The sequence below is a fragment of the Phocoena phocoena genome, chromosome 3, assembly GCF_963924675.1.
Source record: "Phocoena phocoena chromosome 3, mPhoPho1.1, whole genome shotgun sequence".
Taxonomy (NCBI): domain Eukaryota; kingdom Metazoa; phylum Chordata; class Mammalia; order Artiodactyla; family Phocoenidae; genus Phocoena; species Phocoena phocoena.
The window spans coordinates 131,383,977-131,411,734 of NC_089221.1; the positions used below are offsets into that span (position 1 = coordinate 131,383,977).

The 27,758-nt window shown below is 40.6% G+C and overlaps 2 protein-coding genes across 4 annotated transcripts in view; one reads left to right on the plus strand and one right to left on the minus strand.

Annotated features, from left to right (window-relative positions):
- Positions 1–16,167, minus strand: part of GEMIN5 (gem nuclear organelle associated protein 5) — a 40,808-nt gene extending 24,641 nt beyond the window's left edge. The window contains exons 1-11 of one of the 2 annotated variants that reach the window (XM_065874100.1): positions 16,002–16,167; positions 15,028–15,188; positions 14,124–14,305; positions 11,137–11,288; positions 10,807–10,923; positions 9,054–9,186; positions 7,834–7,999; positions 6,755–6,967; positions 5,674–5,759; positions 1,854–1,936; positions 349–485 (exon numbers count right to left, since the gene is read on the minus strand). In XM_065874100.1, coding sequence (XP_065730172.1) covers positions 349–485; positions 1,854–1,936; positions 5,674–5,759; positions 6,755–6,967; positions 7,834–7,999; positions 9,054–9,186; positions 10,807–10,923; positions 11,137–11,288; positions 14,124–14,305; positions 15,028–15,188; positions 16,002–16,167 — 1,596 coding nt within the window. Of the gene's footprint in view, positions 1–348; positions 486–1,853; positions 1,937–5,673; positions 5,760–6,754; positions 6,968–7,833; positions 8,000–9,053; positions 9,187–10,806; positions 10,927–11,136; positions 11,289–14,123; positions 14,306–15,027; positions 15,189–16,001 lie in introns of both variants that reach the window. The other variant, XM_065874099.1, reaches the window with a different exon arrangement.
- Positions 16,168–17,885: 1,718 nt separating this feature from the next.
- Positions 17,886–27,758, plus strand: part of MRPL22 (mitochondrial ribosomal protein L22) — a 36,009-nt gene continuing 26,136 nt past the window's right edge. The window contains exons 1-2 of one of the 2 annotated variants that reach the window (XM_065874909.1): positions 17,886–17,935; positions 18,010–18,052. In XM_065874909.1, coding sequence (XP_065730981.1) covers positions 17,908–17,935; positions 18,010–18,052 — 71 coding nt within the window. In that variant the 5' untranslated portion in view covers positions 17,886–17,907. The remainder of the gene's footprint in view (positions 17,936–18,009; positions 18,053–27,758) is intronic. The other variant, XM_065874908.1, reaches the window with a different exon arrangement.

Below are 27,758 nucleotides of genomic sequence, written 5' to 3' on the forward strand. Positions count from 1 at the left end.
TTATTTGTATTATTTTTGCAACTTTTGTATAAATCTGTAATTATTTCACTAAAAAAATTAAAAACAAAATGACAATTCTGTCTTGAGCAGAATACCTTATATCTGCACTTGAATACCATATTAAAAAATTATTTTTACGAACACCTCACTCTGGAGAAAGTGGCTGGCGTGAAAAGGCTGCTTTATATTCAAGATCGGAAAGTTTATAATAAATCATCATTGCAATTGAAAGAAGCTTGAAATCTGCCTGAGCATAACGGATACCTCTTATAATGGCATTTATCATGCAAGATGAGAAGCCAAGAAGATGGAGAGATCATGAGAAGACTTTAGACCACAAGAACTCACTTTGATTGAATTGGTGTCCCTGATGAGTTTGTTGATGTCAAAGGCCTCTCCACTAAGCTTCCAGGGGTTGTGTTGTAAGACAATCCCTTCCCCTCCACAGCTGTATAAAGTGAGGGAAGGTCTGTCCCCTTCTCCTCCTATATGAGATAAGGAAAGAAAGCGTATCCGTTTTGTACTTCACCAGCTTAACTATTTGTTGCTATAGTATGACCGTATCGTACTATGAGATGTTTTAAAAGAATTACATTAATTTATTGGAATAAAGTCACTGTTCTTTGCATCTGAACACAGTTGTTGGGGGCAGAAATAAAAGGTATACTAATTCTACATTAATATTTATAATACAACATATTTGCTTTAAACATTCTTCTGCCACTCAAAATAGTAGGGGTGCCAAAGCTGGGATCAGAAAACATGCTTTCAAAGTTTTGGGGAATTTACCTTCTCTTACCGACAAGTACTCTTTGGGCATTTAAATATATGGAGCTGCAGGACTTGCTATGACTAAATGTAAGAAGCTGTACTCAAAGCAATGATTTCTTTGGTGTTACAGCAATCATCCTGTTGATTTTTAAGAAGCAAACAGTGGTTCTGGTGGGTTTCTGTAAGGGCAAGTTTTACTTTCACCACTGCTAGAACTGTGCTTGGCACAAATCAAGGATCAACATTTGTTGAATGAATGAATGAATGAACTACCACTGCAATGCTGCTTGAGTTCTGATGATTTACACTGTAAACGTTTACATTATTATGGAAATTTACACATGTTCCATTATATATGGTGAAGAAAAGATTACCAAAGACTTTTGCTGAACACATTCATTTTTAAAATTCTGCAAGACCTACCACTGTAGGCATACGGAAGAGAAATATAAGGCTGAGGGGTTAGAAAAGGAAAAGGGTCAGAATACATCAAAGGCAACAAGAGATCATTTGAGAAATTGTAAGTTTGCTTTAACTGTAGGTGAAAACAGATGATCATTAACATTATAATTCTTTTTTAAAATTTATTTTTAAAATGAATTGCTTATCTTTATTTATTTATTTTTTTGGCCACACTGCATGTCCTGTGGTATCTTAGTTCTCGGACCAGGGATTTAACATGGGCCCTTGGCAGTAAGAGCACTGAGTCCTAACCACTGGACTGCCAGGGAATTCCCAGCATTATCATTCTGATAAAATTAAAAGGTGATAGCAAATTTTAGTGAAAATCATTAGACTAGGTATCAGGACCAAGCATGAGATAACTATATTCACAATGAAAAAATTCAGCTCAAAGAGATCAAATATGCTTTAGTTTGGAGTTTGGAGAGGCTTATTCTGGGTGAATGCTTTCTAATTTATCACCTGTTACAACTGCCCTCATGGACCCCTGGGGACATAGCAGCTTGCTTAAGTAACCACTGCATTAGAATATTTATGACTCTTTCCAGGTTGCACATCCCAGGATTAAGTTGAAAGAAAGAGAATACTCTCACGTTTGTTACAGAATGACTCACACTTACCGGGTGCCATGGAGGGTACCGGTGGCCCCCAGGCTAATGAGTATACAGTCTTCTTGTGATATGTGCTAGAAATCTGTGGAGGCCTGGGGGGAAGGGGGATTACAAACAGAAAGACTTAAAACAAAAAGATATAGTGGAAAACAGACCATCTTTTTCAAAAAGTTACCTGTTATATAAACTTAGTTGCTGATATTAAAGAAAAATAATTTAACAGTACCTTTCTCCAAATAACTGACTGTAAACAAGCAAACACTTAAATAATATACCATGTAATGATAGCTACTAACAAAATAATTAAGTCCCGAACATACTTCACCCAGTAAAAGAATGCTATTAACCTCCCCAACTGGCCAGCTTGGGATCATTCTCCCCATCTCTGTCAATACTCTAATATTACTGTAGTTATATACCAGTGTAAAGGCTATCACAACTAGAGAAAAACAGGACAAGACAGAAAATGCAAACTGTTAAGCCCAGAACTAAGGTTACTGCTAAGCATATATTATCACCATGCAGATGTATCCACCTTATATTCAAGTAAAAGACTGGAAGTCATTTTTGGCTTACCCTGTCATTAACATCACATTCTTTTTTTTTTTTTTTTTGTTGCGGTACGCAGGCCTCTCACTGTTGTGGCCTCTCCCGTTGTGGAGCACAGGCTCCGGACGCGCAGGCTCAGCGGCCACGGCTCACGGGCCTAGCCGCTCCGCGGCATGTGGGATCTTCCCGGACTGGGGCACGAACCCGTGTCCCCTGCATCGGCAGGTGGACTCCCAACCACTGCGCCACCAGGGAAGCCCTATTTTACAGTTTTTAAAGGTTACTTTCCATTTAATTATTACAAAAGACTGGCGCTATTCACCATGTTGTACAGTACATCCTTGAGCCTCTCTTACACCCAATAGTTTGTACTTCCCACTCCCCCACCCCTATAGTCCACCCCACCCCAACCACTAGTTTGTTCTCCGTATCTGTGAGTCTGCTTCTTTTTTGTTATATTCACTAGTGTGTTGTATTTTTTAGATTCCACATGTAAGTGATGGCATACAGTATTTGTCTTCCTCTGTCTGACATAATACCCTCCACATCCATCCAAGTTGCTTCAAATGGCAAAATTTAATTATTTTTTATGGCTGAGTAGTTATTCCATTGTGTGTGTGTGTGTGTGTGTGTGTGTGTGTGTGTATACACACAACTTTTTTGTCCTTTCATCTGTTGATAGACACTTAGGTTGCTTCCATATCTAGGCAGTTGTAAATAATGCTGCTATGAACACAGGGGTGCATGTATCTTTTCAAATTAGTGTTTTTGTTTTTTTTGGATATATACCCAGGAGTGGAATTGCTGGATCATATGGTAGTTCTTTTTGAGTTTTTGATTTTTTTTTTTTTTTTTTTTAAAGAAACATTGCTCTTCAGGGTATTTTTGACGGTTGCTGTGGTGATTAATAATATGTGATGTGTCAGGACAGGGCAGTGCGGTTATTACCTTTAACATATACTGTATTCTTTGTATGATTTTAGAATTCCAGGATTCTAGAACCTATGACTGAACTAACTTAGCTGTTGACTTCTTTATTTCCATGTATCTGACACATTTATCATTATCACTCTAGACAATGAACCAATTTTTCTTTGGCTGAAAGAAGTAGAATAAGCATTTCTGGCTGAATACTAACAATGTATCTACAGCAACATCCTTCCTCCTACTACATACCTTTGCTGGTATCAGTTTAGATATTCAGCTTATAATAACCAAACGATAGTAATTTACCAGAATTAGTCAGCAGTTTTGTGATGACACAAACCTACTTAAATTGATATATAGTTTTGTTTTATTAAATACTTCTTTGAAACAGTGTAGCCTTTTTAAAAAACTAGATATGAAGAAAAATAGTTAATGCGTATTCAGTTATACGTAAGTACCTAAAAAACTGGCATATAAAAAGGCTAGCTGCACAGTATAATGAATGATTCTCACTTAGATGCAAATGATCTTTAGGCAAACTTTTCCTGTAAAGGGCCAGATAGTCAGTGCTTCCGGCTTTGCGAAACAGGCAATTTCTGTCACAACTCGTTTATTCTGCTGTGGTAGCATGAAAGCAGCCTCAGACAAGAGGTAAAAAAGATGAGTGTGGGGCTTCCCAGGTGGTACAGTGGTTAAGAATCCTCCTGCCAAGGCAGGGGACAGGGGTTCAAGCCCTGGTCCAGGAAGATCCCACATGCCGCGGAGCAACTAAGCCCGTGCGCCACAACTACTGAGCCTGCACTCTAGAGCCCGCGAGCCACAACTACTGAGTCCGTGTGCCACAACTACTGAAGCCTGCGTGCCTAGAGCTCGTGCTCCGCAACAAGAGAAGCCACCACAATGAGAAGCCCGCGCACCGCAATGAAGAGTAGCCCCCACTCGCTGCAACTAAAGAAAGCCCATGAGCAGCAACAAAGACCCAACGCGGCCAAAAAAAAAAAAAAGAGTGTGGCTGGGCTCTAATAAAACTTTACTTATGGACAGAGAAATCTGAATCTTATTTACTTTTCATACATTGTGAAATATTCTTTTTCATTTATTTCAAAAGATAAAACTATTCTTAACTCATGGGCCATAATTCTCTAATCCCTGGCCTAGAACAGTGCTGTCCAATAAAGTAGCCCTTAGCCAAATATGGCCCTTGAGCACTGCAAGTGTGGCTCATGCAACTAAGAACTCAATTTCTAATTTTATTTATTTTTAATTACTTTAACTATAAATAGTCACACATGGCCAGTGGCTACCAAACTGAACAGTGCAGGTCTGGAATCTAATCAAGCATCTAGAATAGCTGTGCCCAGTAGATTTATACTGTGAGCCACATCTGCAACTCAAAGCTTTCTAGTAGCCAAGTTAACAGAAGTAAAAGAAACAAGTGAAACTCAATTTTAAGAATGTATTTTATTTAGCTCAGTATATAAAAAGTATTATCTTTTAAAATATAAGAAAATAAATAATTACTGAGGCATTTTACATTCTTTTCTGGGGACTAAGCCTTAGAAATCTCGAGTATGTTTTACACTCAGCACATCTCAGTAGCCACCTGTGACTAAAGACTACTGTAATGGACAGTGCAGCTCTAGACAGTTTATAGGAAATACAGGGAATACAAGGAATATAAGAAATACAGGGAATAGTGAAATGAGTTACAAGTCACCACGAAGAATTAACAAGTCCAAAATGCAGAATATGCTACAAAATAACTTATCTGGAATCTTCAAATTGAAAAGGCAATGTTATGGAAAGAAGTGGGGGATTATTCTAGAATAAGAGACTAAAGAGACATAACAAAATACAATGTGTGATCCCTGATTGAAAAAAGTTTGAAAAAAAAACCACTCGGGAAAACGTTTTTGGCTCAAATGAGGAAATTTGTATATGCACTGGATATTAGCTCATATTATGGATATTGTTAATTTTTGTTAAGTGTAGACAAATAAAGCAAGTGTGGCAAAATGTTAACAACTGGTAAATCAAGATGGAAGGTACAGAGATGTTCTTTGTTCTCGGCTTTTAACATTCTTCGATGTCTGAAAACTTTTGTAAAAAAAATGTTGAGGGAAAACAAAAGCAAATGGTTTATTTTAGTGGTTCCCACAGGTCAGATGGGCTGAACCACCATCACGTGAAAAAATTTTTTTAAATAAAATTCTGAGTTCTAAGCTTAAACTCAGAGTCAGAATCTTAAAGATGCTTCCCAGGCCTATTATGATATACATCCAGGTTTATGAACTCAAAATTAACTCACTGACAATTTGGTCAATGGGCTAAATAGGAATCATCTATTTCTTACTTGTTGGAGTAGGTGTCATACAATCCCACTTTTCCATCATCAGTTCCAAAAGCTAAGCAGCCTTCCTTGGTTGGGTGCCAGCAGAGCTACAAAGAAATGAGGAAAGGGGCAGTGTTAAGGGAGTCCTTAGGTTATACTTCAGGTGTTCAGTTGGAAAACTTTCTTGTTCTTTCTGTCTTCTAATTTTAAAAGTAACAAATTCTCATTATTTAAAAGAGAAACAAAGAAATATTAAAAACAAAGTCACCTGTAATCTCACCATCCAAACACCCCATTGCCAATTCTATATCTTTCTAGACATTTTTTGTGGTTGAACTTCATATATAATTGAAAAAACAAAAATAGGTTCAAACATTTAAATGATGTGCATGATACATTGTTGAGTGGGGAATAAAAGATTCCAGAACAATTCAGAAAATATGATTCTATTCATTAACAAAGCTTGGAAAGATACATCACAAACTGTCAACAGTGGTTCTCTGGATGATGGAAGTGGGAGAATGGAGTCAAGGGTGGGGTAGGAAACATTTTTTGCTTCCTACACTTCTGTACTGTGGTTTTCGTTTTGAACCACAAACCTTTATTGCTTTTAGATTAAATTAAATAGCTACAACAAAGATATCACTTAGAAGAAAAACAAAAAAATTATTCATATTGTTTTGTAATCTGCATTCCATGTTTTGTAATTCGCATTTTTCATGAATCATTAACATTTTCCCACATTAAAGAAAGATCTACATTATCACTTTTAATAGTTTAATACTATTCCCCATGTGGTTATAATTTAATGTATCTCCTATGAATACACATCCAGGTTATTTCTAATTTCTTACTATTAGAAAACACTGTGACTTGAACAAAACCTTAATTTTACAAACAAAGCCAAATTTCTGAATTCGGAGGTATGTAATGGGTTTGGTCAGAGAGAGTCCTTCTGCTGTTCCACTTTCAAATTGCATCCAAAATACCCTTGAAGAAGTCTGAATTCCCAATAGAGTTCATTTATATGAATAGATATTCTCTAAAAGACAATTAGTTATTTGAAAAAAGTTCATGGCAAGCTCAAAGAAAGCTTCCTTACCGCTGTAACCTTGGACTTGACACCCTGCCAAAAAATTTTCACATCATAGTTGTTCTTTATGGAGAATGTATTCCATATACGGATCATGCCATCACCAGCGCCTATCGCCAAACAGCCTGTGTCTACAGGAGAGAAAGCCAGACTGTAGGCAAACCCACCAAGGGAAGGCAGGGTCCAGCAGCACTCCAGGGTGGCCATGTCCCAACATTTTACCTGAAAAGATGAAGGGTTAGGGTCTTTATAAAGAAGGTCAGAGAAACAGGGAAAACAATCAACACTTCAAATAGGATGGGCTCAGAATACATCAGGATAAGGTAACTTAACTATTCCAGTAGGAATGAGAAAAAATCAGTTATAAATTGTAGAGCTCAGAGGGATCTTAGAATACATTTATTCCCTAAGATGCCAAGTGAATTGAGAGCACAATAAACTAGAACCCAGGCTTCCTATTTCCCAGAGTTCAGTGGCCTTTCCACTCTACTGTATCACTGTATTACAGCATTGGTAATTTTCTCATTTGGCAGACTCAAAAAAAAAAAAGATACAGGTGCCTCAGGACAGTGGAAGAATCAGAATCGTTATCTTCAAAAGCAAAATATTTTATCATAGCCAGTGGAAGAGGAGTGCTGAGTTTTTAATCGTCACTTGTTTAACAGTGACTTGGAAGAGAACGGTCTGTCAAACGAGCCTAGCTTATTGTAAAACAGAAAGGTGTCTCAAGTAAAGCCGATTGTCTCTTACAGAGACTGTGCCAAGAGGAGATGGCTCTGCTACCTGAACGATAGACGAGGGTATCTGAAAGCTAAGGCTTGATGATCTCGCATAGCCTTCCATGGACACATCTACTCTTCCTTGTTGTACCTGCTTTAACAAAAAGGCATCTTGGTCGTTTCTCAGCTTTCCCCTACTTTTCTGCTGCTAATGTATTTAATGCCAATCAGTAACAGTAACTCTGAAATTGGAACGCGGGGGCAAGGTGAGGTGTGAGAGATAATGTACGGTTTGAAAAAGCCCTCTAATCCCATGCAAGTCCTCAATCACTGCTGTACAGTGCTGAATGCAAAATAAGCTGTTCTTACATCTCTGTCCATTGATGTGGAAAGCAGCAGCTGTTTGTCATCTTCAGTTTGTAGAGGACATAAATTAAACACAATTCTTGAATGATTCTGCCCTTCTGATGAAGCACTAAAGAGGGTATATTTCCGTCTCCAAGACTGAGTGAGATCCCATAGTAGCAGTTCGCCTCTGTGAAGGAAAAACAAGTATTAGTTCTCTTTCATGAGCAATCTGAAAACAAGTGATTTTGGGCCAGAGAGTGTGGGCCCTCAGCTGCAAAATAATTTCTGTTCATTGTTCCTTTAAGGAGATAAAAATTACATATTCTGAAATAGGCACAAAATAATCTCTGGAAAAACACACACAAAAACAAAAAAAAAGGTCACTGCCTATGGGGAGGGGAACCAAGTAGTGAAGACAGAGGTGGAGAGGGAGCTTTGGAGTTCCCTGGTGGTTTAGTCATTAGGACTTGGTGCTTTCACTGCGGCGGCCCAGGTTCAGTCCCTGGTTGGGAAACTGAGATCCCGCAAGCTGTGTGGTGTGGCCGAAATACTAAAAAAAAAAGGGAACTTTACTATATCCTTTCATTCTTTTTGAATCATACAGTTGTACTGGACTACCTTTTGAACAGATTTTCCTAAAAGCTTTAATTATAAAATGCCACCATAATTTGCAGAGCCACAAAGGCTTTAAGACATAGTATGTCTTTTTTGGAGCAGTGGGGATAGTTGGGATGTGACTAACACTTTGGGGTATTTCTATATGCTTTGCCTGTATTACCTCATTTAAAAGCAGGGAACTTGTCTGTTAAATTCACTTATCATCTCAAGCAACTAGAAGCTGGTGCTCAATAAATTTTGCTTAATGAATGGCCATAATCATCCTAAGAGAGAGGAAACACTTATATCCTCCCCTTTTTTCATGTGAAGTCACTGAAGCTCAGAAAAGTGAAGGGTCTTGCTTATGAACAGCCGGTAAGTAACAGATTGATTCTGAAATTCAGTTCTGCCTGACTTCAGAGTCCACACTTAACCACCAGGCCGTACTTATTTGATCTTTTCACAACTCTTATTAGACAGCACAGGTATTAGTTCCATGATTTTTCCATTACAAATGGCCCATTATAATATAAACCTTAGTCACTGCTTTCTCCATCTTCTGTGTCTAGAAAGAAAGGCCTAGGAATTCCTGAGGCTAGAGAAGAGAACAAAATATGTCAGAGAGCATGACCAAAAAGACTTACCCAAAACAGCTGGATACCAGCTGTGTTGGCTGACCCTTGGGCCAATGGAGTGTCAACCAAAGGCGCTCTTTAACAGTTGGGTCTATACCCCCTCCTCTTCTCTTCAGAAAGGGCAATTTCAAAGTCGTCACCACTGCAGATTAAGAGAAGGTCCATGGACAGTCAAGACAATGAAAGTACATGCATGAAGCCACCAGCAGTTCACAACACAGTTCATGTTTAAAAGTTTGTTAGTTTGGTTGCTTAGAATTCAGACCTCATTTTCTCATGGAAATTTACGCATATAGTGGTTAATACTAGTCTAGCACATTTTGGTCAAACAAGCTCTTACAGGCTGTCTCGGCAACTTAAACATTAAGAATATGGTGTGGGGCTTCCCTGGTGGCGCAGTGGTTGAGAGTTCGCCTGCCAATGCAGGGGACGCGGGTTCGTGCCCCTGTCCGGGAAGATCCCACATGCCGCGTAGCAGCTGGGCCCGTGAGCCATGGCCGCTAAGCCTGCGCATCCGGAGCCTGTGCTCCGCAACGGGAGAGGCCACAACAGTGAGAGGCCCGCGTACCGCCAAAAAAAAAAAAAAAAAAAAAGAATATGGTGTATCTGGGAAAATGAGGTTCCAACTGGGATTGAGAACCCAGGTGGTAACACAACCCAAGATTCTTCAAAGTTGGAAGGAGAGTAGGATTCCATCTTCTGGCTGGCAAGAAATCCAACAACGGGGACAAATTTGGCAGTTGCAGTGGTAAGTTCTCCACTCCTGACATGCTACCGACCAGATGTTCTTAGTCCCTACTGTGCGTGAGAACTACCACTGGTGCTTCTAAAAATACATACGCCAGGGCTCTACCCCTAGAGATTCTGACTCAGCAGATTCGAGGTGGGGTGTAGGCACCTCCAGCTGATTCTGCTGCATGGCCAGAATTGAATACCATTGTACTAGACACATCTGCAAGTTCAGAGATTACCCTTTCGGAGGGATTCCTAGCCCGATGTTGTCCCCAGTAGGGAGTATCAGCCAAAGTGTGTCCAAGAGCAGTCCACAAACCTTAAAAAATTCTGCTTTCCAAAATTATACTACTAGGTACCACTGACTGAACCCTAACTATGTGCCAAGCACTGTGCTACTTGCTTTACGTGTACTAATGCATTTGCACAAAGATGAAAAAACTTCCATGGTTTTACATAAATTGGAGAAAGAAGACTGCTGTAAAGAGAAAAGGTAGATTTTTACTGTAAAGGTAGAATTCAGTCTGCCTGGAGTTCCTCTCAATCTATTCAATATAAACTTAAGGTAAAAGTTCTGTTCGAAGAGAAGCTTGGGAAAGCTGTATGACTGAGGGTCTCTGTAATTTGGGTAAAGTGAGCTTTTACATTTAAACAGGTACTTCTATATTAGGTATTCATTATTAATTCTGCATTTGTGCATTAAAAGCTCTAGCTCTAGAGATCTTTTCCATTCTTCTGATCCAGGCCTTGCCAAATTCAGATATTCCCATTCTCATAATAAACATCTTGCCCTCCAGGCCAGACAGTGATCTTTCTATGAATGCAATAGAAAACCTCATTGCCAACACCAAAGCCAGATGTTCAGAGTGCAGAGAGCTCTAGCCCAGGCTAAAACTTTCTGGATAGAAAAGTAAAGAACTGCTTTCTGACAGATGACACACACTGAGGATAACAAGAAATAATAAGCTTCTACTTCTACTGGATTGATAATAGGTTATATCACAAAGGAAATGTTAAATGTCAGTCTTACCTCGGCCTCTAGAGCAGCTCCAGATACGAATGGTCTGATCTTTGCTTCCAGTGGCTAAGTAGCAGCCTTTTTTTACTGGAGTTTGTGCTATAACTTTCCCATTGGGGATTTCAAGTTCTTCTAGGGTAGAGATGGTAATTTTGTTTTTAATTTGCATTAAACATGCACTTATCAAAGAAAAATTAGTTTGCAAGGGTTCCTGAAACTTAGTTACTGTTTTCATAGATTTGATCTGTAAAATCTAGTTTTAAACATAATTCAAATTGTACTATTCTACCTAATTTGTTCTTTAGGTCTAAAGAGTACTGAACCCTCTTAAATCATCTCTACCTGAATTTTCCTCTTGATTTATGAATAAACAATCTTCACCAGGCAGGGGGCACCAGGCTATGGAGTGGATCTCATCATCGTGGCCTCGAAGCCTGTGTATAACTTCTCCTTTCTTGCTGATGTCAATTATAACCACTATGCCATCCTTGTAGCTAAAAAACGAGAGTTAGAAATATTACTGAAAAATGAAGACAGACTGTCTTTCTAGGAAACATTTTGGCTTAGGAGTTATTGTGCATTTCTAAAAGTTAAGTGCATTTGGGGTGGGGGGAAGGAAAAAGAGCAAGAAGTAATCTTGTTCTGTCCTTATTCCAAAGTACTTATTTCATGTTTTCCAGTTTTTAAAAAACCCTCCCCCATGCCAAACTCCTGGCATTAAGTTATACTATACACATTGCCTGTCACGAAGCTCAAACAGTGGACCATGCCTGTGCCCAAGGGGAACTTAGAGAAGAATACTTCTGACAGGGGCCCAGCAATTTCCCTAACTGGAAATGAATTTGTCCTAATAAACTAAAAATATCTCCTTCCTTTTACAAATGATCTTACTTTTCTAACAAAAGCTGCAGAATTCTAACTTCTAGATCTGGATATTCCAAGGCTGTCATTTTTTGAATTCGGAAGAAACTTAGAAATTGTAATAGTTTTGTTTTTTCTTTTTTAATGATGAAGTATTTCAGATACAAGAAATATCTACTCTCTAGCTTAAGAAAAAAAATATTACCAATACAGCTGAAGTCCTCTGTACGTCCCACCCCAATCAAACCTCTCTCCCTTTCTTCCCCAGAGGTAAACTGCTATTCCTAAATTTTGTGTTACATTAATCCTAGCCTTTCTTTGTATATATTCCTAAATAAGATACAGAATTACTTTGTACATTTAGAAACTTCATATAAATGGTATCATGTTGTCTGTTTTTCTGTAGCTTGCTTTTTTCACTCATTCTTTTTGTGTCGTTCATGTTGACACATGTAACTCTAGTTCCTGGTCAGTCGTTTGTACTATTGCATAGTACTCCACCATATGAATATACCACAAGTTTAGTTACTCATTTTCCTTTTGAAGGGCTTCCATTTTTTTTCTACCATTACAAACAAAAAATGCTATTAAGAATTTTATACACACTTAAGCCAGTTTCAGGTTTGATGCCTAGTAATAGGATGTTAAGATATACACATTTTTGCTTTACTAGAAAGTACAAAATTGCTCTCCAAAGTGGACATACCTGTTTACATTTCCTATACACTAGATGGTCCTACAGGGAAAAATACCACTACAGCTTTATTTATTTTTCTCCTTTTATTAAAAACTTTTTCCCCCATTACAGCTTTATTTAAAAAACATGAAATCATAGAATATATCAAATCTTTGAAGACACAGACTTTGAAAACCATCAAGATATATAACCTAATAGTCACGTGATCAACCTGTTTTACAATTTCAGTCAAGACTTCAGGGACTGTTTTGAACCTCTAAAAACAAATTCTGATTCAATCCTGTTTGATTGTCTTCCACCTGAAAGACTCTTCTTGTGAATTCCTGCTCATCTTTCAAGGTCAGTTTGATTCACGCTTCTCTGACCCCTGCCTACCACCCTTTCTGCTCCCTCTCTTGTACTCCCACCAAGACAATGCTCCCATTTCATGGAGACCTCCGATCACAGACCGCTTCCGTTTTCACTGTTAACTCACCCACACCTGTCTTCCTGTCCTTTGCCCCATGCAGTGCAGATTTCATGATCCATCATTATATTCACTCCTTAAAAAACACCCTTATCTCCTTTGTTCCCCCTTTCTCTCAGGGGTATTTACTCCACAAAACCCCAAACCTGGTTGAACCCCACCATTTCCTTTCTCAACCAGTTTGAGTAGTTTACTTAAAATTCATGACCCAATCCTTGGCTTGGCACTCAACCAGGACCACAGGACCTGCAGTTTCTCTCAGTAAGTTCATTTTCCTCTTCTCTGAGATGACTGTTTACATACCCTCTTCCTGCATCCAGCTCCTTCCCCACCCTGAACTTGACTCCACCTCTTTGACTTCTTCTCCACCTCTTTCTGCCTCACTAAGAAAATCAGCAGCCATCAGAATGAAACACCCTCCTCTTCCAACAAGATCTGTGAACCTTCTTGTACCTATTTCCACATTCTTAGCTGTTCTTTCTACTTGTGGTCTGGATCCAGTTTCCTCTTGACCTCCCATTATCACTCACGCATTCTTCACTGTTCACCCCTGCCACAGGCTCCCCCTTTTCTGCCTCAGCATCAGCATAAAAACATGCCTTTGTTATCTTCCATTTAATACTCCCTTGACCCCCATACACCTCCTCTGGCTTCATGTCTATATGCACGTTGTCACAACGAACTGTGGAAACGTTGTCTCCATGTGTATCTACCTCACCTCCCAGTCTCTTGAATCCACTCCAGTTGAACTTTCTCCTCCTACATTCTTGTGCTTATGTCTAGTATTCAAACTAGAGAGACTGAACATCTTTGGGAGAGAAGTAAATGGAGTGGTGAAGGAGAGGGGATTGTGCTCTCAGGCAGCTCGTGTGAAACAACCTTGGTGATCACTGGGGAGACAGATCCCAATGCCAGATCGCTTTCCCAATTGAGTGGGAGAGCTGAGAACCAGAGACAGAGCTGAGTCATTTGACACTTTGGGAGTAAATGTTATAACCAAGGGTAAGTATGGAGGGAAAAAAGATGAAAGAGGACATTTCTGACATTTGGAGGTTGACTGAAGAAATCAGATATGAAGAATGAGTAAAGTACAGTATCATGGAAACCAAGGAAACCAAAATAGAATGGGAGAGACAATGAGGACCCAGAGGTCACAAGAATAAATGATACCAGGGGTGAAGGGAGAGTGGTTAGTGCCTGTAAATGGTTTCCTATGAAGAATAAAGGGACAGGAGAAGGTAGAGAAAATGCAAAATAAGATCATAAACAAAAATAGATCATCAGTGCAGATGGCACAGTACTTACCCAATGGCTACTAAATCTTCATGATGAGGTGAGCAAGTAAGACAGAAAATTGTCCTGGGTTCTATAAAGAGGTGCTGGCTGTCATTTCTGTTAAGCCAGTAACAGAAAACTACTCCTTTTTCATCTCCAGATACCAGTAAATCCTTTACTAGAGGAGACCAATGCAATGCTGATATTGTATGCTTTAAAACAAAACAAAGATATCTTTGCTTTTCATTTGTCAATGCTGAACTTTTTTTACTTAGTTTTTAACCTGTATAATGCTAGGCACATTATAGGTACTTACTAAATACTGTTAGGACCACTTGTAGAGCAAGACTACATTATAACCAAATGAAAGGAGAATTTAGGCTACTGGGGATCAAAGAGCCATTTAAAAAATTTCTTCCTTTGACAGATTAATGCAAAGTTCTTACTAAGATTAACTGAGTCCTTTCCTACATTCTCTAGGCAGGTATATCAATTAATCATCTAGTTTGGAAACAAGTTTCATTCACTTACAGTTTATATCAGGAGTCTTTTTCATGGTAAAGTGCCAGAGAGTAAATATTTCAGATTGTGTGGGCCATACTGTCTCTGTTGTAACTACTCAACTCTGCCATGGTAGTGTGCAAGCAGCCAGTACTTAAAATTGTAGACAGTACTTAAATGAATGACTGCGATTGTATTCCAATGAAAGAATTCGCAAAAGCAGGCAGCAGTGCAGTTTGCTGACCTCTGATTTATATGTATCTCCTTCCAAAGAAGTTTTGAGGTACCTTACAATACAGAGCTTCTAATCTAATGAACAAACACAATTATAAAAGTTACCTTGCACAGATGAGCTAGCAAAACTATACTTGAAGGAAGAGAACTCTGGTACAGATAAATAATAATGGTCTGAGAAACCAGCAAGTCATGGTACCTGATGGAGCGCATGTTCCGTCACAACTGTTTTTGTCTCTACATCCCAGATTTTCACAGTCCCGTCATCAGAGCTGGTGGCGCAGAGGTTGTATTGACCCGGGTGATGACAAAACGTGAAGCCAGACACCCTTTCGGTGTGTCCCACCAACTCCCCTATGACTTCAAGCAAAACCAGACTCCAGATTAAAGTGCTGCCTAGGATTCCAGAGAGAATCCTTCTGTTGTTAGATGGTGATTGGGGCCTCACTTATCCCATGGAATAACAAACATTTCCAGGGACTCACAATCAGAAACCCCAACTGCTGGTATTGGCTCTGCCACCTGACTTCAGACAAGTCTTTTTATCTTCTTGGGTCTCAGTCTTCTCAACTGTAAAATACCATTCATATCACTTGATGTGCCTAGTTCTTAGGCTGAGGAGCAGCTCAAGTGAAGAATGTAAAAGGGATTCCTATTTAGATCTGGCCAGAAGTCATTTGGAAAAGAGTAAGTATCTGGCATACCATATCCCAAGGCATAATCAAAACCTAGTTTAGAGCCTGAAAGCATCCGGCTCAAGTCATTCATCTTACAGAAATGAGTATCATATATTTGCAGGATCTCTTTTAGGACCTGGAGCTGTAGGCAGCACCCAACCCCAGGAAGGCTCTCAGGGGGCCCGCAGGCACTGGGTTGGGGAGGAAGGGCTAGGTGTTATAAATTCCTGGCGAGACACATGGATAGCTCTTCAGTAAGCCAGCGGATCCACGTGAGAGCGCCAGGAGGCGGGACCACTCAGCCGCAGCGTGGTGTACAGCCAACCTCGGAGATCGGGACACGACTCAGTTTAGATGACTGTGAGCGGACCCTTCTCCCAGCCCGCGTCTCAGTTTCCCCATCAATAGAGCGGGGGGGTGGCTGGACACGCCCACTTGGCACCCCCGGGGAACGCAATTAGTGCAGGAAGGCTGGGGCCAAGAGGTGGGGAATTACCTCGAAATGGAGACGTCCCTGGGATCACGTCCGCTCCCGGGCCCACGCGGACAAGGAAGACAGAGGTCCGCGCCGCGAAGCCGAAGAGGCCCCCGGGCACGGCATCGCTGCATCGGGAGCAGTACCAGTTAGGGGAGGGCGGCAGCGTGCGCGGTTCCTGTCCCATGATCACGAGCAACCGGGGATGAGGAAGACAGTTCGTAGCCCTACGCCGGAGACGGGAAGGGGGCGGGGTTAATTTAGAGCCCCGCCTCCTGGGGCACGCCGCTACGGCGCGCGCGGAGGTCCAGGTCTCACTGCGCGCGCCGCTCCTGCGGCCTCGGGGCTGTGAAAGGCTGGGCCCTGCGGGCGGCTTTTTGCCCCACCAATGCCGCCTGCGGCTGGAGGGTCCGGTGCTGCTGGTTAGGTATTCTCACTTGCTACAGCAAGGAAGGTTAATTAAGAGGTTAGAATGATGGAGTAACCTCCCCGCACTGCTGGTTTATTCTCTGGACCTGTTCAACCCTGTCCCATCAAATATTTTTTTAAAGCTATGTGCCGGGGCGCCTTGGTAGCTCTGGAGATGCTTTAAACGTATCTACAAGAAGACAATTAACAAAGATAAAAGTTCGAATCAGAAATCAAAAACAAGGGTTTCTGCAACTGGGTGGAAATTCTGGCTCTGGTTTTTGATACTCAAGAAGCAGCAGAATAGAGTGACTCTCTTTTGATCTGATTAAGTGCCAACTCTATGAAGGGACTGTTTGTGTTAAGTGCTGTGGAGGAAAAAGAACCAAAGTTTCCTTCCAACTCAAACGTCCTAAAATGCTCAGTTTCTGCGCTTACACTCTTCTACTCCGTATTGCTTGTTTGCATTGGATACCAGGAACTCTTGCATATGTAGCAAACGAAACCAGAACTATCTACGCTAATGAAAAAAAATATACATATACACACATACATTTACTTATTCGGATGTGGGTAGGAGCACTAACTTTGGAGGCACCCAACCCTAGATTGACCACTGTTTTTGCCAGGTATTATCTGAGGGACGTTAACCTATCCTAAATCTTTTTTCTCAATTGAAGACCTGATAATACAGGTCTGGTTGGATTGCTGTGAGGAATACACGAGATTTAGTGAAATGCCTGCTGGCCATATATGGTAGCAAGTTCCTGCTGATTATTAACTCATCTCTTGGAGGTCAACCTGGAGATTAGCATCATACTTTGTATTTGAACTGTTTGTTCTTTATTTTTATTTATTTATTGAAGTATAGTTGATTTGCAATATTAGTTTCAGGTGTATAATATAGTGATTCACAATATTTAAAGATTATACTCCATTTAAAGTTATTATAAAATATTGGCTATATTTCCTGTGTTGTACAAAATATCCTTGTAGCTTATTTATTTTATACATAAGTATGTTTGTATGTTTGTTTTTTATACATAAGTATGTTTGTATGTTTGTTTATTTATTTTATACATAAGTATGTTTGTATGTTTGTTCTTTAAAAGAGCTTTCACACAATCTCTAGTGATCTTCACAAGCCTGTGCCGTAGGGATACTTAGTTCTTTTGAGAAAACTGAAGCCCTCCCAGGTTAGTTGGCTTGGTTCACGGTCTCTGTTTTCCAAATCCTTTCAGACCATTTGTGAGGTGACGCTTCGCAGTTTTTCTGGATCCCGACGAATTTTCGGAAACTCGCTAGTCTTTGACCTTTGTTAAGTAATTCTTTCCCAAGCAAGGCTGATCTGACCACACCTTAAGCGCCGGCCGCGTGTTCACGGTCTCCATGACAACACCTCGGGTGTCAGTTGCGGGTCGGTCTCGCGATAAGAGGGGGGTTAAGTCCGGAGAATTGCGCATGCGTTTTGCCCACACGGCCTCTGAACTCAGAGGCTTCCGTAGAGGGCGGGAGAAAGATGGCGGCGGCAATACTGGATCGTTTGGGTAAGGATTTCTTGGTGGGTGGAGGGAGGGGGTGAGGTGGGAGTCTGAATTGACGGCGTGTGTTGATATTGCAGGTGCGTTATGGATGCAGAATCTGAGGGGGAAGCTGGCCTTGGGGTAAGTCTTTCGCCTTGGAGTTGGGGAAGGGTCCAAGCCTTAGTCTTACTAGTCTCAGTTACTTAGACCCTAAGTGCCAGGCTCTGCTTTAGGCTCTGAGGCTAGCGAATGAGACAGCCAGTCTCTGCTTTAGGCTCTGAGGCTAGCGAATGAGACAGCCAGTCTCTGCTTTGCCACCCTGTGTTTTCACCGCCGTATTGCATAGCCCTGCGGGTATCAGGATTATCTATGACCGAAGACACGTTGTAAATGTCTTTTCTGAACACTTTTTTTTGATCTTTTTAGATATGGTTAGATTCTCCCGCCCAAATTGGGAGCGTACTTTTCTAGTTATCTCTGTAATTATTTGCTTATTACGGGCAGGGACTGTATTATAGACAGGTGCGGTTTACATCGTGCCTGACATTGTTAAAATCTTTGTACGCCTTATCTCCTTCTCACAGCATCCTACGTAGTGTAGGTACTGCTATACCCATTTTTTCAGACAAGGAAATTGAAGCCCTCAAAGTAAGTTGCCCAAGGTCCGTCAGTTACAGGAATTTTGAAGCTTTATACTATATTTTTAGAGCATTCTTTGACCTCAGGACAAAGCGTTAAGGTTAGGGAATGCAGCTGAAGTCAGTACTGGCAAGAGGCTTTCTCTGCTCCCTTCTCATTGTTCTTCTTCTGTAGTACAGCTGTGGCTCTTTGGAGGTTGATAATCTGATTGTAAATTTTCTGACTGATGTATTTGTTAACATTAATTTTGGTTTAGTCCATAGACTTTGGAGACAGATAAGTTGAGTGAGTCCACATTTTAACTGCGATTTTGGAAAAGTTACTTATTCTTTCTAAGCTTCAGTTATCTTCTATGATATGAGAGGAAAATTAGTACTACCTCATATATTTTTAATCAGGATTAAATGAGATAATGCTTATGAAGTGTTTTTTGTACAGTGCATGGTGTATAATAATCCCACCCTAAATCTTAGCTTCCATTAGTGTTTTTATCATTATGAACTACTATTGAGTTCCCATTATATCTAGCTTTGTCTCAGATTCTCAGCTCAAGGGAGGAAGAGGTGGGCTAAAGAAGAAAGTAGGAAGTACTGGCACTTAGGATTTGTCTTCACTGCTTTCGTAGATTATCTTCTATCACTCTACCCCCAACCATGCTGATTTACTTACTTTTTCTGAGTATGCTGTGCCTTTACTTGTTTCTTGGTTTTTCATAATTTTCTCTCACTTTCTGTCAGTAACAGCAGTCCTCATTATTCAGACCCCTCTTTAACTGTTTCCCCTTCACGATCTCACTAAAAATGAAAGAAGTCAATTTCTCCTTTCCTTTAGTATGTGTTCCTTAAATAATGGCTTCATGTATATGTGTCTGTGTCCTTTGCTACCTCATGTGTCCTGGACAGTTAGGGACACTTCTTGTTTTTTTTGTAGCTCCAGTATAGGGTCTTGCACAAAGTGAATATTTTGTTGATTTTTGTTGATTTAAATTGTCCCACATTGACTTATATTGGGAAGCTCTGAGCAAGTAACTAAAGCAGCTTGGCTTCAGTCTTGTCATCTGTGTAATACAAGAGGGTTGGATTTTGCTAGGTAGTCTTGGAGGCTCTTTCTAGTTTTGAAGTTATATAATTTTACAAGTCCCCATTCTGAACTTTCTAGTGGGGAAATGACCACATGAAAACTAAGTAGAAAAGGCATAACTAATGCTTATGATGACCGTGTAAAATTTTAGAGATATCTAATTCAGTGGTTGGAAACTTAATTACATACCAATTGCCGGACAGGTAATAGAAATGAATGAACTAGCAGAAGTGGTCTTTGTAAAAAGAGAGTGGTAGGGCCTGTGGCAGTTGTAGAGTGCATTCCTCCTCTAAAGGCATTGAATTGGATTAAAAAAATGCTGCGACCAAATAAAACTTTTCTGCAGGCTATATTTGGTAGCAGATTGACAATTTCCAACCTTTGAATTTCAAGTCTCCCATTTTACTGATGCATGCATTTGGGAATTTTTGTGACTTACTGAAGGTTACATGGCAAACCTAGGATCTAAACAAAAAATTCTCTGGCTTAAAATAGTGCTGTATCACATCCTGGGAGGGACTGAGTGATGAGCCCTGAAGGGGTTTGTCGGAGGAGTCTTTCTGGAAGAGGTGAGTTTAAGTTTAAAGAATGAAGAGTATATTTTGGTAGTTTAAAAGTTTGAAGGCACTGGTTACTAAGCTGTACATAGGTTAAAATTCTCCACAAGAAAACCCAAGTTGGAAATGTCATGAATCGGCAGTTTGGTGGATAAATGATGAGAACAGTGTGATATATTTGAATAAATACTGGGCTTCAGGTGATAGAGCTGGATTTCAGGTCTCTGTCAGGGACAAGTATTGTGGTCTTGGGCCATTTGCTTAACTTCTGTGAGGCTCATTTTCCTCATATCAAAAAATGAGGATAATATTTAACTTCAAGGGTGGTTGTGAGAACTAAGAGACTAATACGTAAAATGTCTATTTTAGCGCCTGGTACTGTGGAGGTGTTTTGACTGGGGATGATATTGCTGTGAAGTTGTTTGAGAGGAATCGGATTTAATGCTGGAACCAATCAGTAGTTACTCAGCACTCTTAGATGAGATTACATATTTCATCTATCAGCCCTACTTTTGTAGAACAACTGGCAGGAAGGTAAGAAACTGAAATATACATTAGCCTATTCAGTTGAGTCACTCTTAAGAGACTTTTCCAGTGTAAGGGGTAGTAATTACCTCTTGTTTTCATGCATCCATGCTTTCAGTGTTCTGATTGCCATGGCCAGCAGATTTGACAGCCCCGCTGATTTGTGCTCTCTTAAATAGATCTTATCCTATGATCTGAGGGCTTGTGATTCCTTGCCCTTTAGGACAGTGGTTCTTAAATTTGAGTCACAGACCTCTTTGAGAGTATGGCGAAGGCCACAAGAAATATTCCCAGAAAAACGCATATCGCATTCATAGTTTGGCTTGTAATTTCATAACCCTTAGTGTAGGAATCTTTGCACTGGGACATCATAACTAAACAAAAGGACAATAATGATACACAATAATAAATGTAACTACACAGTAATGATTAGTGGTGTAAAATATGTTGGAAAATGTGTCAGGCAGTGACCCTTGGGTTAATGGGTGAAATATTTTCCTCAATATATTTTGAAAAATTTCCGTCGTATAGGAAAGTTGAAAGATTACAGTGTCCTTCAGCTGGATTCATCAGTTGTAAACATAACTCTATAAATATACATGCTTTTTTCCCTGAATCATTTGAAAGTGAATTGTACACGTTATGGTACTTTACTCCTAATCACTTCAGGTTGTATTTCCTGAAAGTGACAGCAGTCCCCAGGAACCACAAACCATGATCAAAATGGTATAATTTAATGATCTTTTATTTTAATGTTTTAGTTAAAAGGATTCAAATAGAAATCAAGTGTATGCTGACATTTACTTTTTTTTTTTTGAGGGGGGTGGGCTGCGCTGTGTGGCTTGTGGGATCTTAGTTTCCCGACCAGGAACTGAACCTGTGCTCCCTGCAGTGGAAGTGTGGAGTCCTAAGCACTGTACTGCCAAGGAATTCCCTGACATTTACTTTTTTTTTTTTAGTTTATTTTTGGCTGCACTGGGTCTTCGTTGCTGTGCCCAGGCTTTCTCTAGTTGTGGCGAGGCAGGGGCTACTCTTTGTTGCGGTGTGCAGGCTTCTCACTGCGGTGGCTTCTCTTGTTGTGGAGCACAGGCTCTAGGTGCATGGGCTTCAGTAGTTGTGGCGTGTGGGCTCAGTAGTTGTGGCTCATGGGCTCAAGAGCACGGCCTCAGTAGTTGTGGCACACGGGCTTAGTTGCTCTGTGTCTTGTGGGATCTTCCTGGACCAGAGATCAAACCTGTGTCCCCTGCATTGGCAGGCAGATTTTTAACCACTGCACCACCAGGCAAGTTCCCTGACATTTACTTTTGAAAAAAGAAAAATTGACCATTATTGAGGCTTGACAATAAGCCCTAAAATGGCCATGCGCTAAAACAAGGAGACCTTATAGATGGACATTTTCAATTCCATAATATTTATGTTTGTTTAGTGAGTCTCTTGTTTATGTGACACTTCATTCCTTTGAAAGCACTCTCAGAACTCTTCTTTCAATCAGAGTTTGTATCTCCTTCAAGCCTAACTCATGGATCTGAAAGGTTTCTGTATTAGTTTCTTAGGGCTGCTGTAAGAAATTACCCCAAACTGGGTGACTTAAAACGAATGAAATTTATTCTCCCACAGTTCTGGAGGCCAGAAATCCAAAATCAAGGTGTCAGTAGGGCTGTACTCCCTCTGGAGGCTATAGGGGAGACTCCATTCCTTGCCTCTTCCGGCTTCTCTCTGTCTTTACCTTACCTTTCCCTCCTTTTTTCTGCTTCAAAACTTTTTCTGCATCTTTCTCATTAAGAAAAACAGAATTACATTTAGGGCCAAACAAGATAATCCAGGATAAGCTCCTTCTCTCAAGATCCCTAACTTAATTACCTCCTTTTCTATAGAATGTATTATTCACAGATTCTGGGAGTAAGGATGTGCACATATCTTTGGGGCCACCATTCAGCCCACAGTATTCTCTTTCAAAACAGGTCTATTGTATCATCTTCAGGTCCTTTTTTTTAGAAAGATGCCCTGTAAATCACACCTTTACTTTTGCTATGCCTTTAACCTGGAGTGCTCTTTTACCAGATTTCTGAATGTGGAAGTCCATACTTTGTAAACACTCAGCTCAAGTCCCAACTCCTTAAAGCCATCCTGATTACCCCAGCCCTCCTGTGACTTCTTCTGACATTGTAATGCCTGTTGCACATTATAGTTAATCCTTTATCTCTCTAACTGAATTTTAAGTCACTTGAGGGCTGGAAATAGGTTTTATGTCTCTTTGCATTCCCATCACCTAGAATAGTACCTGTAGTACTCTATCCTTATTACTTGGTCAGTAAGTGTAAGTTGAACCATCAGTCAGCCTGAACAGATGCAAGTTGTAGTCTGAGAGATTGCCAGAAATGAGATTCAGGTTTTTCCACTCCAGTGCCAAGAAGGAATCCTAATGGCAAATTAAGTATAGGTACAGATTTCCAGCTTTATGTAATAGAATAGTTTATGCTAATTATACAAATTCTTTTCAGTATTCCTTAGGACAAAATGAGGGCTTTAGAAGCTCTATGTACCCATGCAGTTAGTTACTCACTAGAATATGACTGTTATTACTCTGAATGACACAGTAGTGATCTGAAAGGTTTAATGCCTTATTTTCACATGATTATTGACACCAGAGGCTTCCACTAGCTTTTCTGAGGGAAGGTGTTAGATCTGTGAACTAGTAAGTTGAACAAGAATATATTTATAAACTTTCTGATTTATTCTCAGATTCTTTTTAAAAATTGTTCTACTGAGAATTGTGACTTTTTAAATTTGTTCTCATCCCCTCTATAGTGGGCCAAACTCCCCAAAGTATAAATAAAAATAAATGAATAAATATGTGCTATATCATGAAAAAGAAGAGTAACATGGGGGCAGGGAAGAATGAAACATTTTAAATAGCCGCTTTGGGGCTGTGCTAGCTTACCCCGAGAGGTTACAGATTGGAGATCTGTCTGATGAATCAAGCCTACAGATATGTTTTGTCTGTTTGTTATATTGTGTTTAAAACCTTCTTTTTCAATCAGTGTTTAAAAAGTAGCAGCTTGCTCATAAAAATCTAGATTTCTAGATTCTACTATGCATTGCAAAGCGTGGCAACAATTTTCTAGAGCAGAAGAGTGTGCCACTCTTTAGATGGGATGTATATTCTTCAGTTTTCCTCATTTTCCAACCAAGTGTGAAATTTTTACATAGGTACCTATACCCAGCCCTCTTATTTATATTACCTGGCTGCCCCCTGTATTCTCTAATTCATTCTACAAATGTGTATGTAGTGCCTGCTGTGTGCCAGGCTATTCTAGCACTAGGAATTTTGTAGTGAACAAAGAACATAATCATTGCTCTCTTGGAGTGTACAATCTAGTGAGGGAGGCAAATGATAAGTAAAATACAGAGTATATTAGATAGTGACAACTGCTTAGGAGAAAATGAGAGCAGAGAATGGGAATAGGAAGTGTGTGTATACAAGAGGGAGGCTGCAGTTTCAGATAGGAAAGGCCTCATTAAGATAGCATTTGTGTAAAGATCTGAAAGAAACCAGGGAGCAGGCTGTCAAGGCATGCCAGCATCTGGGTGAACACCATTCTAGAGAGATGGAACATAAGTGCAAAGGCCCTGAGGAGGGAACATACCTAGTATGGTCAGAAGCAGTGAGTGAGGAGGGGAGGTCGTAGTAGGAGATGAGGTCAGAAGAAGGAATAGGAGATCATGTAGAGCCTTATGGATCATTTAAGTACTTTGGTTTTTATTCTTAGTGAGATGGGAAACCATTGGTGGATTTTCAGTATAAGAGTGATATGATCGGACTTATGTTTATGGGTGGTGGCTCTTTCTGTGTTCAGAACAGACCAGAGTGGGGATGAGGAGCAAGGATAGAAGTAGAGAGCACTGAATATTTCAAGTTTGAGATTATGGTGGCTTGGATTAGGGTGGCTGTGAAGGTGGGTGAATGGTTGGATTCTGGCAGTGCATTAACAGCAGCTGACAGGACCTGTTGGTGAATTGGATGTGGGTTGTGAGAAAGAAGGGTGACACCAGGGTTTACGACCTGAGCAGATGGAAGCGTGGAGTCACCGTTTGCTGAGATAGGAAGACTTCCAGAGGAGCAAGTTGGGGAGACCATCAGGAGCTCGATTTGGGGCTTGTGAGTGTGAGGTAGAGACGTGAGGATGCAATTGGATATATGAGTTTGGAGTTCATAGAAGGCCTGCGGGTTTGGGAGCCATCAGTGTATGAACGGTATTTAAAGCCATGAGTCTGGTTGACTTCACTATGAGAGTAGATAGAAAGCGCAAGAGTCCAAGGATTGATTCCTACCTGAGGCAGCCAACATTTACAGATCAGGTTGAGGAGGACAAAACAAAGGAGACTAGAGAAGTGTCTAGAGAGGTGAGAGGAAAACCCAGAGTGTGTAGTGTCCTGGAACTCAAGTAAAGAAAGTGCCTCAAGGAAGAGCAGGTGACCAGATGTGATATTATGATTTATGACAAATAGGCCAAAATATATTTCTCATGTATATTTTGTCTTTGTCCATGGTTCTGGCTTACAGCTCCCAAAACCCTTGGAATTTCCTGAGCCATAGGGTTATGGCAGCTTCTTTCGTCATCATATTTGTTCTCTTGTCCTCAGTTTATGGCTTCAGAGCCATAAAGTGAAATGGGTGTCTTGTTATTCCTGACATGGCCCCTTTCCACCACAACTGGGTTTATGCTAATGAGGTGAATTTGGGGAAGCACCTAAGGATGGGGGTTGGTTGTTAGGGGAACCAACCATGAACAGAGGGGTGGAACTTTTAGTCCCACCACCTCCTGGTTTCCAGGGAGGGGAGAAGGACTGGAGGTTGAATCAGTTACCAAAGCCCAATGGGTTAGTTAATCCTGCCTGTGTAATGCAGCCTACATAAAAAGCCAAAAGGAGGGGGTTCAGAGAGCTTCTGAGTGGGGAACCAGAATGCTTCTATGTGTCACTGTGCTGGGCCCCAAGTTTCACGAAGACAGAAGCTCCTTTGCTTGGGACTTTGCCCTATGTATCTCCTCATTTGGCTTTTGATTCATATCTTTTACTGTCTTTCATAAAAAATCAGTAATCTAGTGAGTAAATGGGTTTCTTGAATTTTGTGAGCTGGTGAAGCAAATTAATCAAACCCAAGAAGGGCATCATGAGAACCTCTTGATTTATAGCCAGTTGGTCAGAAGCACAGGTAACAACCTGAGCTTGTAATTGGCATCAGAAGTGGAGGGTGGTCTTGCGGGACAGAGCCCTTAATGTAATGCTGTCCCTAGGTAGAGAGTGTCAGAATTGAATTGAATTATAGGACACCCAGCTGGTGTCAGAACGTTGCTTAGTGGTGGTGTGAGGAATTTATTTTTGGCAGCACTGGATCTTCGTTGCTGTGCCCGGGCTTTCTGGAATTGTTGGGTAGTCAGAGAGCCCTTTTACCAGGGATACTTAGATCATTCTCAGCTGAGGACTGAAAATTGTCCACTGGATTTTACAACACAGATATCTTCCATGACCTTGATAAAGCACTTTTGATGGAATGATGGGAGAGGGTTAAGGATGAATGGGAGGGCTGGAATTAGAGGCAGGGAGTTTAGGTAACTCAGTCAAGGAGTTTTGCAGTAGTAGCTAGAGGGAGTTGGTCAGGGGACAGTTAAGTTGGGAGATATTAGAGTATATTTGTTTGCTGATGGTAGTGTTCCAATAAAGAAGAAAAATTGATGATTTAAAGGGGGAAGAAAGAATTGCTGAAGCAGTGCCCTTGAGTAGATGGGAAGAAATGGGATCTAGGGAGCAAGGGATGAGATTGGTCCTGATTAGGGCATAGACTTGCATTCATAGTAACAAGTGAAGATAGTAAGTGTGTATGGGTATGGATGCTGGTGGGTATATAGATTAGGTGGTGGGAGCTTGTGGAAGTTCTCTTCTTCTTTTTTAAAAGCAACAATTAATTAAATTTATTTAGTTGCGCTGGGTCTTAGTTGCGGCAGGCGGGCTTCTTAGTTGTGGCTCACCTGCTTCTTAGTTGCGGCCAGCAGGCTCCTTAGTTGCAGCTCGCGGGCTCCTTAGTAGCAGCTTGCCAGCTCCTTAGTTGTGACATGCATGTGGGATCTAGTTCCCTGACCAGGAACTGAGCCCCGGCCCCCTGCATTGGGAGCTCAGATTCTTAACTGAGGGAAGTCCCCTGGAAGTTCTCTTTTGATTTTTCAATTTTCTCAGGGAATAAGCACAATTTTCAGCTGAGACTGAGGATGAGGGAGGAGATAAGGGAGGTTTAGCTAGCAAGGAAGAGGTATGAAGTTTGTCTACAGGGGCTAGGAGAGTAAATGGACTAGAGAAATACAGTAGGAATGCCAGGCAGCCTTAAGGGCCCGCTTATTCTTATGAATAAGAATGTAAAATTTAGGCATTCAGTCATTATTGCTTTACAGAGTGAGAAAATCTGACTTACTAACCATCCACATGTGTATGGCGTGATAACTGGAACCTTTTGGAACAGAGAGGTCATGCTCCCTAGTCTGCAAAAACTAGCACCGTCATTTTGTTTTTGTGTTTGTTTTAATGCTGCTTTAGCTAATAGTGACTTCCAATTGGGAGCAGTTTTGTCTCTAACCTCCCCCCAGGAGACATTTGGCAACATTTGGAGGTGCTGCAAGATTGTCACAAGGCAGGGGGTGCTGCTGGCATCTAGTAGGTAGAGGTGAGGGATGCCACTAAGCATCCTTATGACAAAGGCACAGGAGAGCCCTCACAACAAAGAGTGTCCTGCTTAAAATGTCAGTAATGCTGAGGTCGAAAAACTCTGAACTTACCATGGTCCATAGTTGCTGGGATTTCACTTTTTTGTTTGCTAAATTCTTGTTTCCTTGTTTGATTGTCCTTGACTTTCACTAAGTACTAAAATTATACTGAGTTATGAGAATATACATATCACTTCAGCTTTTTATTTTAGATTTTAATGGAGGCAAGAGGGAGGATGTTCTTTTATTCAGCCTCAAGTGTGGGATTAATGTTATCTGAAGTAAATTTGG